This window comes from Bos javanicus, chromosome 7 (genome assembly GCF_032452875.1).
Source record: "Bos javanicus breed banteng chromosome 7, ARS-OSU_banteng_1.0, whole genome shotgun sequence".
Lineage (NCBI taxonomy): Eukaryota > Metazoa > Chordata > Mammalia > Artiodactyla > Bovidae > Bos > Bos javanicus.
In genome coordinates, this window is record NC_083874.1 from 94540689 (window position 1) to 94560465 (window position 19777).

General features: G+C 38.7%; 1 protein-coding gene across 10 annotated transcripts in view; it reads right to left on the minus strand.

Moving 5' to 3' along the window:
* The window catches only part of SPATA9 (spermatogenesis associated 9), a 60239-nt gene that overhangs the window by 2344 nt on the left and 38118 nt on the right, over positions 1–19777 (minus strand). For 7 of the 10 annotated variants that reach the window (XM_061424435.1, XM_061424432.1, XM_061424433.1 and 4 more), the window contains 2 exons: positions 12426–12653; positions 2849–2944 (listed from right to left, as the gene is read on the minus strand). In XM_061424435.1, coding sequence (XP_061280419.1) covers positions 2849–2944; positions 12426–12653 — 324 coding nt within the window. The other 3 variants (XM_061424429.1, XM_061424430.1, XM_061424428.1) reach the window with 3 other exon arrangements.

Below are 19777 nucleotides of genomic sequence, written 5' to 3' on the forward strand. Positions count from 1 at the left end.
TCTAACGGACACTTTTCAGATCTTCATTTTACTTAACTTTTTCTGCTTGTATGTGACTCTTAACTACTCACAACTTCCTGAGTCTAATTCCTTGACAGCGTTTCTCCTGATTCTCTTCCTGCTTTTCTTATTATTGGTCCTCTGTCTCCTTCATGGATTTCTTCTTAGCTTATCTTAAACAGAAAGTGTTCTTCACATTTCTGTCAACTTTCTACTCTTTTCACTTGGCATGGTTCCACTCTCAGGGCATTAACTTCCAACATAGATGTTATTTGCTTTCAAAACCATAATTCTAGCCCTGACCTCTCCTAGGACTTGGATGAATATATCACAAATTATCAGAGGTCACCAAAAAAACTGTTTCTATTCTTAGTTTATATAGCATAAGTCATGTAGGATGATTTCAGAAGTCTTTGAAAAATTCAAGTAATTTTGGTTTTAATCTAGTTTTGTTTTAGTTTCACCATAGCCATTTCATCCAACTAATTTTCTGCAGTATATTTGCATCAATCTTGTATGAGAGTCACATTTAAGATACTGAACATTTGTCAAAATTTTAAAACATTTGCAAAATATTTGATTAATTCAGAGTTTTTAAAAATTGTAAATATGTTTAAAATGAGTTCTTTTACACTTTTTTTTTCTAAGTTGTTTTAGCTATTCTTTGGCATTTTCTTGTAAATTTTAGAATAAACTAGTCGATGTACACATACACACCTGCTCAAATTTTAATTGGGATTGCACTGAATCTGTGGCTTATTAGGAAAATTTAACCTTTATTCTTGTCTGTTTCAATATGATCAAAAAAATAAATACGTAAAAGACCTCTAACAAAAAAGCCATAAGTTTATTAACAGAAAGAAGATCTAAATAAATAGAGAAATATACCATGCTCATAGATTGGAAGGAGAACCTATTTTACCAGTTATGAAGACTTAATGTAAAGCACCAGTAAATAATACAGCATTGAATTGGTATAAAAATAGACAGATCAGTTGACTAGAACAAAGAGAATATAAACAGACCTACATATATAAGGACATTGAATTCATCTTTAAAAAGAGGTGTTCTGGGGCAATAGGAAAGGGCTTTACTTTTTTCCCTGATAAATTGAGTTGGATCAATTTATCAAGTGGGCATCCCTGGTGGCTCAGCTGGTAAAGAATCCACCTGCAATGAAGGAGACCTGGGTTCAATCCCTGGGTTGGGAAGATACCCTGAGGGAGGGCATGGCAACCCACTCCAGTAATTCTTGCCTGGAGAATCCCCATGGACCGAGGAGCCTAACGGGCTGCAGTCCACGAGGTTGCAAAGAGTCAGACACAACTGAGCGACTAAGCACAGCACAGCACAGTGAGATACCCATGGAGGAAAAACTTGACCCTTGCGTCATACCAACTCCAGATGTATTATAAATCTACAAGTGAAAGGCAAAATAACAAAGCTCCTAGGATATATCAGAGGGAGTAGTTTCATGACTAGGATGTAAGTCAAGATTCCCTAATTAAGACATAAAAAGCACTTAATATAAAGAGGATTAATAAATGAGACTTCATTAAAATTAAGAACTTTTAAAAGACATTCCTAAAAATGAAAGGCTAGTCACAGAGTAAAATAAATCTGCCCAAATTCAACTAAAAAAGGGCTTGTTCCAATAATAGTTAAAAGAACAAATTGATAATAAACCAATGGACAACTCCAAGTAGGAAAATGAGAAGAGACTAACAGAAATTAACAAAAGAGGATATCCAGTTAATGTATAAAAAAGGTATTCAGTCTTAATAATCAATAAAATGCAAATTAAAAACATAATATGATAGTACTACATACCCACAAAAATGGCTATACCAGAAAAGATTGATAATGCCAAATGTTAGTGATGATACAGAGCAACTGGGATTCATAATCTGCTAGAATGAACTGTTAAAACCGTTTTGGAAAACTTTGGCAATATATGCTAGAGACGAACATATGCAAAATCTACAGTCCAGACATTTCACCCAAACATATGTACAAGAACATTCACAGCAACCTATTCACAATAGCCAAAGTTCTAAATAATCTAAATGTTCAACGATAGAATAGATAGTTGTATATTTAATTAGTGGAATACTGTACAGCACTGACAGGCAACAAGCTGCTGCTATAGGCAACAAATGAATCTCACCATGATCATGTTGAGCAATACAAGACCCACAAAAGAACATGGTATACAACTTCATTTATATATGAGTCAAAACAGACCATGCCATTAGAAGTCAAAATAGAGCTTGCCTTTACAGAAGAGGCTAGTGATCATAAAGAGGCAAGAAAGAGGCTTCTAGAATGACAGTATACTGTTTTGTTTCTTGATCCATAAGATACATCAATTCATAGATTTTCTGATAATTCATCAAGCTGTGTACTTTTCTTTTTGTATGTTGTAATTTTTTTCAATTAAAGGTAAATACAAATGGCAATGAATTAGAAGAAAATAACTTTTTAATTTATAAAAGTCTGTATATTTTTGCCATACTTTTCAATGAGCACGTTTGTAATTCAAAAAACAAAAGCTGAACTTTAACCAACCCCGGCACAGTGGCAGAAACAAAACACCTGTAACCAATGAGAGCAAAGCCCCAAATGTTTTGACCAAATAGTAATACATTTTTTAAAAAGTAAAGTAAGTTTTATTACTGAAGCAACTTAGTTTTTGGTTGGGTTGACCTGGCTCCTTAGAAATATAATTTTTAATGTAAAATTATTTTGTGTAATAAGAGAATAATATCTTGGTTTAAGAATAGACTATACAGTGTTTCTTTACATAAAATAATTATATTTCCAGATTCTAATTATTTTCTTAACTTACCAAATAAATGAGTGCTGCGTATGAAGCGCACATTACGCTAGTTAAAGCAGTCTTTGCTGGGAAAGAAATTATTTCGAACAAAGATCCCTTTCTGACCTGAAAACACAAATGAGTTTTCTTATTAAAACAAAAGATTTTCAATGTTACAATGTTAAATCTTATAATGTTATTGTAAAATGAGAATTCAAATATTGATAGTCATCTACTTTAGATCTGAGTTTTCCCACACCTTGAAAATATAATGTCTTCCTCCTTTACAAAAAGATACTTTCTTTTGCTAATTAAAACCTATGATAAATCTTTAAAAAAAAATTTCCCATTTCCAAAATCTCATTTTTGGTTTTTTACATTTACCAAGTGTGCTCACTAGGGGGTGCTGCTGTGCTTATTAGAAAAACAGTCTGTTGAAATTCATGTAGTCATCCTTTACTAAATTATTCACCTCTTCAATTAAGCAAACAGCAATGAAAATACCGGGCATTTCCTGGAGATTAATGACCTGCCTGGAAATGTTAATCATGAGACTGCTGAAGGCCAGTATTAATCTTAGATGATCATTAAGCTTCAGCAAATACTCTGCACTCATATCCAGCATGCTTTTTGAAATGTAGAGGTTTACACTAATAAAGAATTTGTGTCTCAGATTTTTCTAGCTTCTAGAATGTGTCCCTGCCTCACCACAATATATTCAGTTTAAGGGAACTGTAACTCTTAGAGGCCACCTCTGTGGCTTTGAGCTATAAGGATATGAAATGATGACGGTAGGAAGAACATTCCCTTCCCCTTTAGCAATGAAGGGGCAGTTAGTCATACTTCTCTGAAGAGCCAAGTCACTCAGAGGCTTCAAAAACTCCGAGAAGGTATAGGCTGTAAATATAAAATCATGTAAACGCACGATGAAGTGAAGTGGCTCTGTCATGTTCAACTCTTTGCAGCCCCATGAACTGTATGTAGCCTGCCAGGCTCCTCCGCCCATGGCATTTTCCAGGCAAGAATACTGTAAAATTGCACACAAATGAGAACGGTATATATATATATATATATATATATATATATACACACACACATATATGATCATTAAAAGGTTCAGTTCAGTTCAGTCGCTCAGTCGTGTCCGATGCTTTGCAACCCCATGGACTGAAGCACACCAGGCCTCCCCGTCCATCACCAACTCCCGGAGTTTACTCCAACCCATGTCCATCGAGTCGGTGATGCCATCTAACCATCTCATCCTCTGTGGTCCCCTTCTCCTGCTGCCTTCAATCTTTCCAGCATCAGGGTCTTTTCCAACGAATTGGTTCTTCGCATCAGGTGGCCAAAGTATTGGAGTTTCAGCTTCAACATCAGTCCTTCCTGTGAACATTCAGGACTGATCTCCTTTAGGATGGACTGGTTGGATTAAAAGATGATAACACTGAAAAACTGAAACAATGGTAGCAGAATGGCTAGGTGAATTACGCTGTATCCACCCAATAGTAACATTACAGCCTTTTAAATGGTGCTTCTAATGAGGTAGCATTTTATGGAGCAGACATTTGCATGGTCCTGTATACCAGGTCCTGCTCTAAGTGCTTGTTGTACTATTTTTGCTTACTGCTGTCCCTGCTGAAGAACAAAGGTGTCCAGCACAATCTACCTTCTCTGCTCAAGTGATGTATGGAATGCTGAAGCCAAGAATACTATCTAGCCTAGTAGCTGAGAGATGGTGGGGTGAGGAGGGAGGGGGAGGGGGGTTTTCCTTCTTACCCCCACCCTTCAGGCCTTACCAGCTCCTACACACAGGAATAGGCAGGGGCAGTTTTAGCCCACTCTCTCCACAAGTCAGTCTGGAAAACTTCCCAGACTTCCTGGCTTCTGGAGAGCGCTTCCAGGAAATGAAGCTGCTGCTACTCTTTCACTCTTGCTGAAAGACTCAGACTGATAGCATGCCTTTGAATCCCACTATTAGGCTAAAGGAGACAAACTGCTAGTAGGGAGCCGACGTTAGGAAGGAAATCAGATTCATGCCAACAGAATGCCTCCTAGTAGAGTAAAATATCCATGAGTTTGTGAATATATGGGTGTAATGGAAGGTCCAATAATTGGTAGGTCGTATACAATAAAAATAAAAATGGGGTCTGCATGCAAGGAAAATTACTCTCTGTTTTGCTGCATCTTTCTTTTTCAGATTTTTGTCCTTCACCTAAAAGTAATTAAAATGGATTAGTTTAGAAATAAATATGTATTTGATATATGTTATGCTTCTGAATGACGAATCTGTATATTGCCTGGGGGTAACTTTTTCACCATTTTAATGCTTTTAATAAATATTTGCTGTTACTATAATAAATCACCCCTGTAAAAATACATATCCTCCAAAATTTATGTGGCTACTGGCTAAGTAGCCATTTTTCCATTTTATGACTCACTTGCAATACATGTTTTTCATATTATAAACCACAATGTTTCATTTTTGGTTTGCTATGAGCAGGAATGGTATATGGCAAAAACTGAGATAAACAAACTGGAGAAATTTGGAAAAAGGAGGCTTTGTCTAGACTGTCTTGGCTGGTTTCAAAAATTTTATCTTAACCTCGTTGTTACATGTTTTTATTTTATTTGCATTTAAAAGTATTGTGATATCAATATTATATCCATATATTTCCTTTTTGAATTTGGTAATATTAACATATAAGACACATGGATATTTCAACAGTAAAAACATTTCAGCTTTAAATTTTTCCCACATAATTTTATGTTCTACTTCTCCCATATAATTTTGACTGCCTTGTCTCATAGAAGAAATATCTATTTTCATCTTATTTTCACCAACAATGAGATAAATCACACACAAAAAAAGCAGACTATAAGCTGCTTAGAAAATAGAGAGCCACTTACAGGTAACCTGAAGGTTGGAGAATTTATGTTGTCCAAAACCATCTTGATGAAATAAGAAGGAAGTTATAGGGGAAACTCTAATTCAGTGATTCACAAATAAGTGTTGGAAGAAATACTGCTTTTACAGGTCCAGAAAAAAGTGTTTCCTATAAGTTTGAAAAAGCTACTTGATCATGAATTTGCTTAGCAACCCACAATACTCATGAATGCAGGGAAGACTCCTAGCAATCCACAGGAAAGAAAGCTTTCTGACTTTGTTTATCCCAGTATTGGGGCTTCCCAGACCCATGGACAGAGGAGACTGGCAGGCTACAGTCCATGGGGTCGCGAAAGAGTGGAACATGACTTAATGATTAAACAACAACAGCATGCCAGTATTAACAGCCTGTAGAGCATTACCCTTGAATGAGCTCTTAATCAGGTGGTCCTATAAAAGCTCGAATATCTCACCCTCGTGGCCAGCCTGCCAAAGTATGTCTTCAAGATTCCAATACTTCTGCTTTCTAGGAATTGTCCTTTCTCCCCCCAACCCTGAGTCTTGAATGACACCACCCAAGATAGCCTCATGGCAAGCCCTTCAAAGAGCTAATGAAGTTCCCGCTATTTGTGAGGTTTACAGTTTAAACCCCAAACTGGAGTCTACCTTGGAGGGTTGGGGGTGAGGAAGAAACTTTACTTGGGTAAGCCTCTGTGATTCTTCATCCTGAAAAAGGAAGCAACACTTCCCTGGGGCCCCCTATGGCACAGGCACTCCTGAGGCTAAGAGTTTGGTTTGCTCATCTCTTGACCACACCACTCCAGAGAACGTGTACAAAGTAGAAGCAAACGCCTCTAATGTCACTATACAGAGGATTCTATCATAGACAGAGCTTCTGGTCCTGTGGCCCTGCGCTGGGGTGCCAAAGTCAGCAACTATGTCTGGGAGCTGACGTGTCTTGGCTGAAGTCAGCCTCCAAGCTGCTTATGTAGGTCACTGCAGCCTAGAGCAGCTGCAGGCCTCACTTGGGCAGGCAGCTTCTGAGGCTAGCAGATGCAGCATTCTGTAAGTACGGCTGCTGGGGATACTGAAAATCACCAAGAAATGCTCAGTTTTCTATTCCTAAGGCCCCCTGCAGAAGAAGCAGGCATACACCACTAACCTCAGCCCTGCACAACAGGGAAAGGTTTGGGGAGCAGCCTGACAGCACCCATAGAGCCAGGGGCCAGGGAAGTCTCGTAGCAAGATGGCCAGTTGGGCAGGCCTGACCCCAACTCTCCACATTTCACGCCTTTCATTTTCACACACCACAGAGCTCCATCTTGACACAGGCAGCCTGACCATTCTTGAAGGAATTCAGGCTGGAGTCCACTGTGGGTAAGCTGGACTCTGTGATATGCCGTTGACCTCTCGGCTCGGTCTGGTACCATGGATACATTCCATTCACAGACCAACCCACTGACCTCCACGGCACCTCACACGTTACTCTGTTGTTTCTTGGATTCTCCATGCCACTAAACTTCACTACTCACACTTCTATGTCTATCCTCACTGAGACTTTCAGATTTGATATATGCTTTCTTCCTTGCTACCACTTTGGTTCCTTTCAGTGGCAATTCCGAATCTCTGCCCTAGCTAATACACATTACCCAAGAAAACCTTCCTCCTCACTCCTAACCCTCAAGGACCCCAGAAGCTCTGATCTGGGACTGTTCCCACTTGTCTCACTTTAGCCTTGTGGCACTACTTACATTTCCTATGTAAGTCATGCTCTTGCCTCAGCTTCCTAATATACATTGTCTACTTTCTCAAATGATTCTCCTACTTCCTCACTGGGATAATTTCCCTTCCTCCCAGCCTCAGATCCAGTATCATCTTCTGGGAAGCCTACACTGACTACTTTTAGGAATTATATCCCCTTTGTTGCTGCTTCCATAGTCCACTTCGCACACTTTGATCATGCACTCAGTACACCCAGTGGTCACAACTTACTTGCCCATCATCCCTATAGTCCACAGGACATATATGAATCCATATTAAAAAGCAGAGACATTACTTTTCCAACAAAGGTCCATCTAGTCAAGGCTATGGTTTTTCCAGTAGTCATGTATGGATGTGAGAGCTGGACTATAAAGAAAGCTGAGCGCTGAAGAATTGATGCTTTTGAACTGTGGTGTTGGAGAAGACTCTTGAGAGTCCCTTGGACTGCAAGGAGATCCAACCAGTCCATCCTAAAGGAGATCAGTCCTGGGTGTTCATTGGAAGGACTGATGCTGAGGCTGAAACTCCAATACTTTGGTCACCTAATGCAAAGAGTTGACTCATTTGAAAAGACCCTGATGCTGGGAAAGATTGAAGGTGGGAGGAGAAGGGGACAACAGAGAATGAGATGGCTAGATGGCATCACCATCTCAATGGTGATGACTCAATGGACAAGAGTTTGGGCGAACTCTGGGAGTTGGTGAGGGACAGGGAGGCCTGGCATGCTGTGGTTCATGGGGTCACAAAGAGTCGGACACGACTGAGTGACTGAACTGAACTGATTTTACACGTGATTTTACATGTCATGTTTTCAGTAAATCTTCATCAAGTAAGTGAAAAAGGGTAGAATTACATTTCACTTCCAAAAAGAAAGTTAACCATCTTATAATCTGTAAAAGATATTAAGAAGTAAACCTGAAGGACATCTGGTTACAGCAATGTGGCAGACAGAGCGAGTGGGAAACCTCTCACAAAAAAAAAAAAAAAAACCCCAAAATTCTCTAGAGAACCTGTTGTAACCCCAAGGCCAGAAGGTATTTCTATTTTTGATTCTATATATATCAAAATCCAAAAATGTAATACCAGACTAAGTTTACAGAACATGAAAGAGGAGGAGGAAGGAAGGGATAAATCTTCCCATGTCAGGAACTAAAAGCCAAGCAGTAAGTGTGTGATTTCATGTCTCAGGAATGGCGATGTTACTGGATCCTGAAATAAGGACTGAGGGCTTGAGTTTTAATAAACAGAATGAAGATGAGACTTGGATGCCCACGAGGTGAGGTCAGGCCTTTGTAGAGCTGCAATGGGGACTAGAAAAACTGTACCTGCCAGACCAAAAAGGTGAGAAAGCAGGTCTCCACCCGGGACTGACCCCTCCTGAGCACAAGCAAAAGTCTCTAGAGAAACTGTTGTAACCCCAAGGCCAGAAGGTATTTCTATTTTTAAAAAATCCCTACTGAAGAAAAATTTTCAATTGAAACAAAATGCTGAGTAGACACAACACAGATCACAATAGACAGAAAGATTAGCAATCCCCCTAAATCTCAAAGAATAATCTTTAAAAAGATCATAAATAATATGTTTAAAATAAAAGTGGTTATTAAAAAGAAATAATTCTATAAAAGGATGTTTTTTAAAAAGTAGAAATTTGGAGGGAAACACCAAATATTATAGAACTTCTAGAAAAGATAAATATAATGTTTGAAACTTAAAATACATTTAATAAGTAAAAGAGCATATTAGAGCTGGAGAGAGTTGGTTAACTGGACAACACATCAGAGGAAATTATTCAGATGTATCAAAAAGAGATAAAGGATAATACAAGAAAGGTAAATGGACATAAAGACTAAAATGAGAAGATTCAAAAGTGTGTTTAGTAGGCATTCTGGAATGAGATTAGAGAAAATGAGGAGGCAATATTTGAAGACATAATGGCCGAAAGTTTTCCAGAATTGAAGAAATTATCCTCGGATTCAAGAATCACAAAGGCCTCCAAGACTGTGTGTGTGCATGCTAAGCTGCTTCAGTTGTGTCCAGCTCTTTGTGACCCTGTGGACTGTAACCCATCAGGCTCCTCTGTCCATGGGATTCTTCAGGCAAGAATAATGGAGTGGGTTGCCATTTCCTGCTCCAAGGGATCTTCCCGACCCAGCCAAGGGACAAGAACCTCTGCATGTCTCCTACACTGGCAGGTGGGTTCTTTACCACTAGTGCCACCTGGGAAGCATTTTGATAACAGCTAATAAAATTGAAGCTGTTCATCCCTCATGAAGCAGCAGTCCTGCAGAAACGTCTCAAAATATGGACATGGACTCAGTTACAAGAGTGTTCACTGAAGCACTGTTCGCAATGTAAAAAATTTGGAAACTAAATTGTCCATCTGTCCAGTAATAGATAAACTGCGGATTCTTTTTTCTTATAATGGAATACCACAAAGAAGTTAAAATAATAAACCATAGGACCATAGCTGCGGACTTCCTAGGGGGTGCTAGTGATAAAGAATCCACCTGCCGATGCAGGAGATGCAAGAGACGCAAGTTAAATTCCTAGGTGGGGAAGAATAGGAAATGGCAATCCTCTCCAATATTCTTGCCTGTAAAATTCCATAGACAGAGGAGCCTGGCAGGCTACATAAAGTCCACGGGGCTGTACAGAGTCAGACATGACTGAGCATCCAAGTGCACACACACACAGTTCTTCAGGCTCCCCAGGTGGCTCAGTGGTAAAGAATCCATTCAGTATCATTCTCATTACTGGATAGAAGGAAACCCCAATTCCACTGGAAACAGAAATTATTTTTCTGCCATTGAATTTTCATGAGTATTGGGAGACAATTCTCCATGAATGTCTCTCATTCCTGTACAGATTGGGTCTTCTGGGCAAAGGATATGGTTGAATAGCAAACAACTTTGCCAGCTAGAGAAGGTATGTTCCTTTGGAAAGATCTAGAGACGTACTTCTCAAGACATGACACAGGGCACTGAAGAGAAAGCCTTTTCCTTCCGCTCCAGAGACATATGCTTCTCTCTCTCTCTCTCTCTCTCTCTGGGCAGATGAGCCAGCATTCCTATAAAAAGATCAGTCTCTTGATTTCAAGGTTCCTCTCCACAATGGAGATATGGCAGACAAAATCATTACCTAGTAAATAAAGTAAAATCTCAGCTCCTTTATAGTTTAACTTAGCAAAGAGGAGGAGAAAAGGCTCTGAATAACAATAATGGACAGTGTCTTTAAACATTATTTCATAATAAATACAGAAATAGTCTGCAAAGAACAGTTCTTATATCAACTCTGTAGAAACTGTGGGTCTAACAATGCAAAGAAAGAGCAAGGCAAAACATTAGATTCAGAAAGATATTTCAGTGGGAATTTAATACAGTTCAGCTATGTTTCTTTTTGATGATCTAAAGATACAGGTATAAGCCTTATAGTGCTTAGAAATCTGATGGTTAACAGAACATAAACCATTTTTTACTTTCACAAACATCAAGTATTATAAAGGAGCCTTTTATAAATGCTGTTTCAGGCACGTCACAGTTGAAATAGCCGATGCTTTCTGAAAATGTCAAAATCTCTGATTAAAGAGAGATTCCTATATAATATTTTAACCACTCATCATACATTTTCTCATCTTCTCAAAACAATGCATTTTTGTTTGAGGGTTCATCCTTTCCCCACCCTTAAGTGGCATTGTCTGAATGGGGCTGCAACCTCTACTCTAGGAATGAAGCAGTAGTCAATTCCTAGGCCAATCAATGTACCCCTTTCCTTGGTTTAGAGGAAAGTCAATCCCTAAAAGTTCACCTCAGGACTTAGCCAGGAATGTTGGATCAAGGACTCATTCTTTTCTGTTGTAATTGAACCTGGAAGGATGTAGCCCCTGAGAACAACTGCAAATCATCTTGTGACCATGAGGAGAAAGTCAGTCTAAGAATGGAGTCAACACAGAGAAATCTGAACCAAGAGATGAGTCAGAGAAAGAAGGAGGATCCTGAAGGTATTGTGTACTATATCCAGCTATGCCTGAAAGCTTCTCAACTCTGGGTTGTTTGACGACAAGAACTAATACATATCCTTTCTGGCTTAACTCTCATTTTAACAAAGGAATGTTCTGAATAATGCCCAGATTGAAAAACTCAGAGTGCCATAAAGTTTAGAAAAAAAGAAACTGGTCTAGAAAAACTTAGAGCTTTTTTGTCCTTAATATAATAGAGCCTCAATAAAACAACACTCATGGAACTTGACAGAACATGGAATTTGAAACAGACCTGAACATTGACATGTCTATCAAAATGAGATTACCACTAAAGATACTCATTATATCAAACAAAGATTATATTGGAGACATAACGAGGTTATAGGGAGGACACAAAGCACAATCATTTTTAAGGCCTGTTGTAGAATTTCTTTTAGGTTTGACATAACTGGTAATTTGCATGCTTATAGGGGACGACAGAGGATGAGATGGTTGGATGGCATCACTGACTCAATGGGCATGCTGCTGCTGCTGCTGCTAAGTCGCTTCAGTCATGTCTGACTCGGTGCAACCCCATTGATGGCAGCCCACAATGGACATGAGTTTGAGTAGACTCCAGGAGTTGGTGATGGACAGGGAGGCCTGGCGTGCTGTGGTCCATGGGGTCACAAAGAGTCGGACATGACTGAGCGACTGAAATGAACTGAATTGATTTAGGTTGAACCATTTGAAATCAAAAGTTTCATTTAGTTCAATCAAATAACAAGGGAGAAAAAAGTCTGATTACTTCCTATTTCAGATTTATTTAAACCAGAGAACATACTGTATTGAAAAAAAGGCCCATTCATTCATTTTTCTTAGCCAACGGTTCTTGTTTTACATCTAGGACAGTCAAATGTGCTACATTTTCATTTTTCATACTGTGCAGTTTCAGAATAGTTCCTACAAAAAGACTCACATCCTGAGCAAATGCAATGTTCACTTACCTGTATGTTGTACAGGGGTTGCCTTGGTGCATTAACTTCCTTGAGCAAACGATGAGATATGGCCCTTAACTCTAAAAGTCTGCAAGCAAGCTGAGGCTGCAGAAGTTTGGCAACTGATTTGGAGGATCTGGAAATGCTGTTTAATCCTTGAATTAATGTTCCTCGGTTGATCTTGGCTAAAGCGATAGCCATTCTGATTTTGGATGGTTTTTGCATGGGTTCTCTTTTCTGAAAAAGAAGTCTTTGAAAAGTGACTGATGTGTGATTCTCCAGTGCATTATTTATTTATTAAAATTTTTTTTAAAATTTGAAATATAGTTGATGGACAATAGTATGGTAGTCCTGGGTGTGCTCCATAATTTGACATTTGCAAACAGTATGAAACAACACCACAATAAGTCTAGTAACCATCTGTTCCCATACAAAGTTATTACAATATTGTTGATCATGTTCCTCGTGCTGCATATTGCATCCTCATTACTTATTATATACCTGGAGATTTGTGCCTCTTAATCCCCTTCATTTATCTCACTCACACTGCTCCCTTCCTCCATTCTGCCTGAAACCCCCGCAACCACCCATTTGTTTCCAGGACATTTAAAAAATCTCTAGGCAGAGACAAGTGCCACCTAACTGTACATTGCGCCTGATACTAGGTGTCCAATAATTATCTCCTACCCTCCATACAGCTCACGGATCCCATTCTTGTATTTAAATAACTATATGAGTATATGATTTTTTTCCTTAGGATGTGAAAGTGAAAGTCACTCAATCGTGTCCGATATTGGGACCCCATGGACTGTAGCCCACCAGACTCTCTGTCCACTGAATTTTCCAGGCAAAAATAGTGGAGTGGGTTGCCATTTCCAGAATTAACTTAATGAGCCTAAAGACAAAAACTTTTCATTTTGTCTCTGGATTTATTTATCTGTTTTTGCATTTTTTAAAAAGAGCTCTTTCAAAAGTGAACAATTCTTATTCAAATATCATTGAATATTTGAATTTTTCAAACAATCCTTATTCAAAACTCTTATAAATATTTTTCCAGCTTACTTTAAAATTTCAAATGATAATATACAGCACATATACATAATGTACAATTTACTTGAAAACATTTTTTTACTAGTTAAGGTGCAGACAGAGCAAAGGAAGGATGTTAATGAGCCCAGGTTCTTCCATCTTCCCATACACAGTAAAGCGCCAAATTTGTTAACTTGAGATGTCTGGTTTTCCTTTTTTTTTAATTAAATGAAAAGATCTTTAAATTCTACAGTGCTTTACAATTTATGGTATCATATAATCCCATAGTAACTCCTTTTCTATCTGTTAACCTTGTGCTGCCCCTCCCCTTTCCTTCTCCCCACTGGTAGCCACTAGTTGCTCCCTATATCTCTGAATCTGGTTCTTTCTTGTTTTACTCACTAGTTTGTTATCTTTTTTAAGATTTCACATATAAGTGATAAGAACAGTATTTGTCTTTCTCTGTCTGACTTATTTCACTTAGCCAAATGCCCTCCAAGTCCATCTCTGTTACTGCAAATGGCAAAATTTCATTTTTATGGCCAAATAGTATTCCATTGTGTAACACATCTTCTTTATCCATTCATCAGTTGATGGATACTTAGGTTGCTTCCATATCTTGGCAATTGTAAATAATGCTGCTATGAACACTGAGGTGCAGGCATCTTTCTGAACTAGTGCTTTTAACTTTTTGGGTGTATACTCAGGAGTTTAATTGCTGGGTCATATGGTAGTTCTATTTTTAGTTTTTGAGAAATTGCCATACTGTTTTCCACAGTGGCTATACCAGTTTACATTCCCAACACCAGCGCAGGAGGGTTCCTATTTCTCCACACCCTCAGCGACAGTATTTACGTTCTTTTTGATGACAGCCATCCTGACAGGTGTGAGGTGATATCTCATGTTGTTTTCATTTGTATTTCCCTGATGACTAGCAACGATGAACATCTTTTCATGTGCCTGATAGCAATCTGCATTTCCTCTTTAGAAAAATGTCTGTTCAGTTCTTCTGCCAATTTTTAAAGTCAGATTGTTGACTTTTTAAATGTTAAATTTCACAAAATATTTATATATGTTGGATATTACCCCTTATCAGTCATGTCATTTACAGGAATTTTATAGTATCCACTCTTGCATTTGGGTATCTAATCCATTTTGAGTTTATTTTTATACATGGTGTTAGAGAACACTAATTTCATTCTTATGTAAGTAGCTGTCCAGTTTTCCTAGCATTGCTTATTGAAGAGACTATCTTTTCTCCACTGTATATTCTTGCCTCCTTTGTCATAGATTAGTTAACCATAAGTGTGTGGGTTTATTTCTGGGCTCTCTATTCTGTTCCATTGACCTATGTGTCTATTTTTGTGCCAGGACCATACAGTTTTGGTTATTATAGCTTTGTAATATAGTCTGAAGTCAGAGAGCATGATTCCTCCCATGTGTTCTTCTTTCTCAGGAGTGTTTTGGCTATTTGGGGTCTTTTGTGTTTCCATATAAGTTTTAAAATTATTTGTTCTAGTTCTGTGAAAAAAAATTCCATTGGTATTTTGATAGGGATTATGTTGAATCTGTATGTTGCCTTGAGTGGTATGATCATTTTAATAATATTAATTCTTCCAATCCAAGAATATGGTATATCTCTCCATTTGTCTGCGTGTCTTCAATTTCTTTCATTAGTGTCTTATAGTTTTCCAAGTACACGTCTTTTACCTCCATGCTGCTGCTACTGCTACTGCTGCTAAGTTGCTTCAGTCGTGTCTGACTCTGTGCGACCCAATGGATGGCAGCCCACCAGGCTCCCCCATCCCTGGGATTCTCTAGGAAAGAGCACTGGAGTGGGTTGCCATTTCCTTCTCCAATGCATGAAAGTGAAAAGTGAAAGCAACCCCATGGACTGCAGCCTACCAGGCTCCTCTGTCCATGGGATTTTCCAGGCAAGAGTACTGGAGTGGGGTGCCATTGCCTTCTCTGATAGGTAGGTTTATTCCTAGGTATTTTATCCTTTTTGATGCAATGGTGAATGGGATTGTTTCTTTAACTTCTCTTTCTGATCGTCTATTGTTAGTGTATGGAAATGCAGCAGATTTTTAAATATTAATTTTGTATCCTGCAGCTTTACTGAACCCATTGATGAGCTCAAGTAGTTTTCTGGTAGCATCTTTAGGATTCTCTATGTATAATATCATGTCAACTGCAAACAGTGACAGCTTTACTTCTTCCTTTCCAATTTGGATTCCTTTAATTTTTTTCTTCTCTGATACCTGTGGCTAGGACTTCCAAAACTATGTTGAATCAAAGTTGTGAGAGTTGATGGACATCCTTGTATATAATGTACAGCATACATACATAATACAAAAAGTATGATTTAAATTTTTAATGTTAAAATATAGTACACATACACTATGCATTGTACAGTTTAAAAGAAAAATAAAACAAAAGCCCTATATACTAAACCCCACTCCAGTACTCTTGCCTGGAAAATCCCATGGGTGGAGGAGCCTGGTGGGCTGCAGTCCACGGGATCGCTAAGAGTCAGACACAACTGAGTGACTTCACTTTCACTTTTCACTTTCATGCATTGGAGAGGGAAATGGCAAGCCACTCCAGTGTTCTTGCCTGGAGAATCCCAGGGACGGGGGAGCCTGGTGGGCTGCCGTCTATGGGGTCACACAGAGTTGGACATGACTGAGGCAACTTAGGAGCAGCAGCAGCTATATACTAAACAAACTCACAATACTTTCAGTTCTGAAAACCTCAAATCTTCTGTGAACATTCTGACAGAAAACACTTCTGGCATTTCTAAAACACATGACATGTAGCTCTCTGTTCTAGCAGAAAGTGAACCACAGGGAAATTACTTACAATGTGGTTAGACTGCATTCCAGGCAACAGACAAGTATAATTTCCATTATTCATTTAAGTAATTTTATGAGCTATTCTAGCTTTTGACTCATTGGAAAAGACTCTGATGCTGGGAGGGACTGGGGGAAGGAGGAGAAGGGGACAACAGAGGATGACATGGCTGGATGGCATCACTGACTTGATGGACGTGAGTCTGAGTGAACTCTGGGAGTTGGTGATGGACAGGGAGGCCTGACGTGCTGCGATTCATGGGGTCGCAAAGAGTCGGACACGACTGAGTGACTGAACTGAACTGAACTGATTCTGGCTTTTCAATATATAACTTGGAGGAAAGAGTTAATAACAAAAAGAAGCAACTTTGAATCTCATTTATTTGTTGAGTCCAAATATCTAAGTTCAAAACATCTTTTGGATTTTTTGATCTACAATAAACATCATATTTAAGGGCTAACATGATGTATCTTTATTTTAAATGCCTCAGCTTTTATCCTGCAGTCATAATTTTATTAGTGCTGTTTTTGTCATCAAATTTCAGTACTTCTCTTACTCGTCAGCATTTGCCATTGGAGATGATCAAAAGCTGTTCTAGCCTGTCAATGACGATGTATTTCTGCAACATCTGGTGTCCTACTGTGGCTTAGTCTATTAACTTTGCTGAGAAGTCCCATTAGCCCACCTGTGGTCTCAATCCTCCTAGTCAACAGAACAGTAGAGGATGGGCTAAGCTGTGGGCTGCTACAGTTGCTATAATTCCAAGCCTCTTTAGAGCACAGCAGTCCTTACAAGCTGTTATATGGTAGGTAGAACAAGCACAAAAAATACACAGGTGCCATCAGTTGATATTATCTAAGCTGGCCGCAAACACACCTTGAGGAGAAACCACATGGTCTGCAGTATCCAAAGTTCCTGCACAAACAGATTCAATCTCTTGTGACCTTACGCTCTGCTGCACTGCCTCTTCCTCCCAACTCCTCCTCAAGGCAGAGCAACCGGAAAAAGTTTGGTTTTACTTCCAATCACAATTTCCAGTTGTCCCTTGGTATCCCATGTGGATTAGTCAGTTCTGAGACCCCCAAGCATCTCAAAATCCGTGGATGCTTAAGTCCTTTATATAAAACAGTATTTGCATATAACCTAGGCACATCCTCCTTTACACTTTAAATCATTGTTAGATTACTTATAAAACCTCATACAATGTGTTATATAAATAGTTGTCTGCAATCAGCAAACTTAAGTTTTGCTTCTTGGAACTTACTGGAATTTTGTTTCCTGAATATTTTCAATCAGAGGTTTGTTGAATCCCGGGTACTGAGAACTGACTGTACTGCGTTTTCTCTCATTATAATTTATAATCAGACGGTGAGGGCCACATTGCCAGGTCAAACAGAAATGGGAAATGTGCAGTCCCACCATTACTGAAACCTTGTCTATGTGGTCATTAGTGTTTTAGGGACCTTCATTTTTTCAGCTGCAAAATATTAACATTCTGTAGTTTCCCTGTCCTGATTTTGTCAGTTCCTTTACAAAATCTTGGTGATCTGTATTGGCCTGGATTCACTGACTTTGCATGTGTATTTCAATTAACCAATCTTGATGCATTCTTCCAAACATTACACTAGATTGATCCATTCAACTTTCTCCTCTTTTACAAAATTGTCTAAGTTTTTATCTCTGTAGAAAAATAAGCCTATTTGTAATTGATAATCTACTAATCAAAAGTCTCCTGTAAGGTTCATAAAATTTGTGTTGACCAAAAATACAGCATTTATTACAAACAATATTTTAAAAAATTCAAGTGTGCATTATAGTAAAGCTTTATTGCACTTTTGGTTATCTTTCTCATTTTAGTTTCCTCCTGAGTTTAGGGCATTTTCCAACAGACTCAGTCTCTTCCTAATTAATATCATCTTTGTTTCCTTTAATGCTTAAATGGTTACAATTTGATGACTCTGCTTCCATTTTAAAATGCCTAAGGAAGGCATTTTGATACTTTCCTAGATAACTGAAAGAATTATTACTTTTTAACAACAAGATGTTTCTGATTCCTTTTATTTTCCCTACCACAAAACATGGAATCAATTTGTTCCCAAGAAGACCATCATTGCTTTTAAGAAGAACAGTGTTAGAAACCAAATCTGGGCACAGGAGTGCATGTTGAGTAGTTCTTCATGGCTCTGAGAATACAAAGTTGACAGCAGAGAAAAGGTTACTTATATTTTTTAAAATGCAGAAAGTCACCAGTTTATGCTGATGGTTCCAATTCACTCTTACTTTCAGTGTGTTACTTTTTAAATTAGCTCTAACAGAAAATTTTAAATAAAAGGTTCTTCCTCATTGAAGTACCAGCTTTTCCTTTTTGTCTGCTATCAAGGAAATGGCACCCCACTCCAGTACTTTTGCCTAGAAAATCCCATGGACGGAGGAGCCTGGTGGGCTGCAGTCCATGGGGTCGCAGAGTCGGACACAACTGAACAACTTCACTTTCTTTTCACTTTATGCTATGTAGTTTCTTACCAAACCACATGTGTAAATTTAAATGTTGAACCCAAATTAAGAAGTCCTCATTTCTTTCTTTTCTTTCTAAAATTTTTTGACCCTCGGCCTAACCATCCTGGAATCTGTTGCAAAGTATACACATTCAGATGATTCTTTTTGTCATCATCGTCTGAGCATACCACCAAATGTCAGAAAAGAAAGTCTAACTCCCAACCACCACCACCTCAGGGATAAACAAGGGACTTAAAGACCGTTTACCAAAGAAACTTAGCATCAATCAGAGTGACTCAAGGATCCTGCTCCAGATTCCACTATTTGAGCTCCAATCTTTGAATACACATCCTGCTTTCCTCTTCTATTTTTTCCAGAGTGGTGCCCATTTTTCTGTCATCAGCAGTTTTAATGCTGAACTCCAATTTCTAGTAACACTGGCTTTTTACTACCCTACATCTCTGAAACCAGTCTGTCAGCAAATCTTATTCAATTCTTTCTCTGAATAGCCCCAGAATTTGACCACTTCTCACCAGCCCCAGTACCAACAACTCATTCCATTAATGTTCACATGCCACTATCATCTTTTCTCCAGACTTGAAAATTAGCCTCCTCAGTGGACTCCCTGCTTCCACCCTCACCTACTTTCTTTCTGTTCCTCAACACATCAGCCAGAGAGATATAATTAAAACTTACGTCAGACCCGATCTTGCTTTTGTCCTCAAGCAGTGGCCTCCTGATGCACTCAGTGAGCACCTGAGTACCTACAATGGTCTGCGAAGACTGCCTTTCCTTCACCTCCCTGGCCTCATCGTCTTTTTCTCTCCCTTGTCCTCTTTTATTACTTGTCGAGCTTGTTAAGTAGACCCCCATCGCAGGGACTCTGGACTAACGGTGCCAATCTAGTCCTCAAGCACACCAAGGTTTGCTCCCTCACTTCCTTCAAGTCTCAATTCAAGAATGACCTTTTCACTAAGACCCCC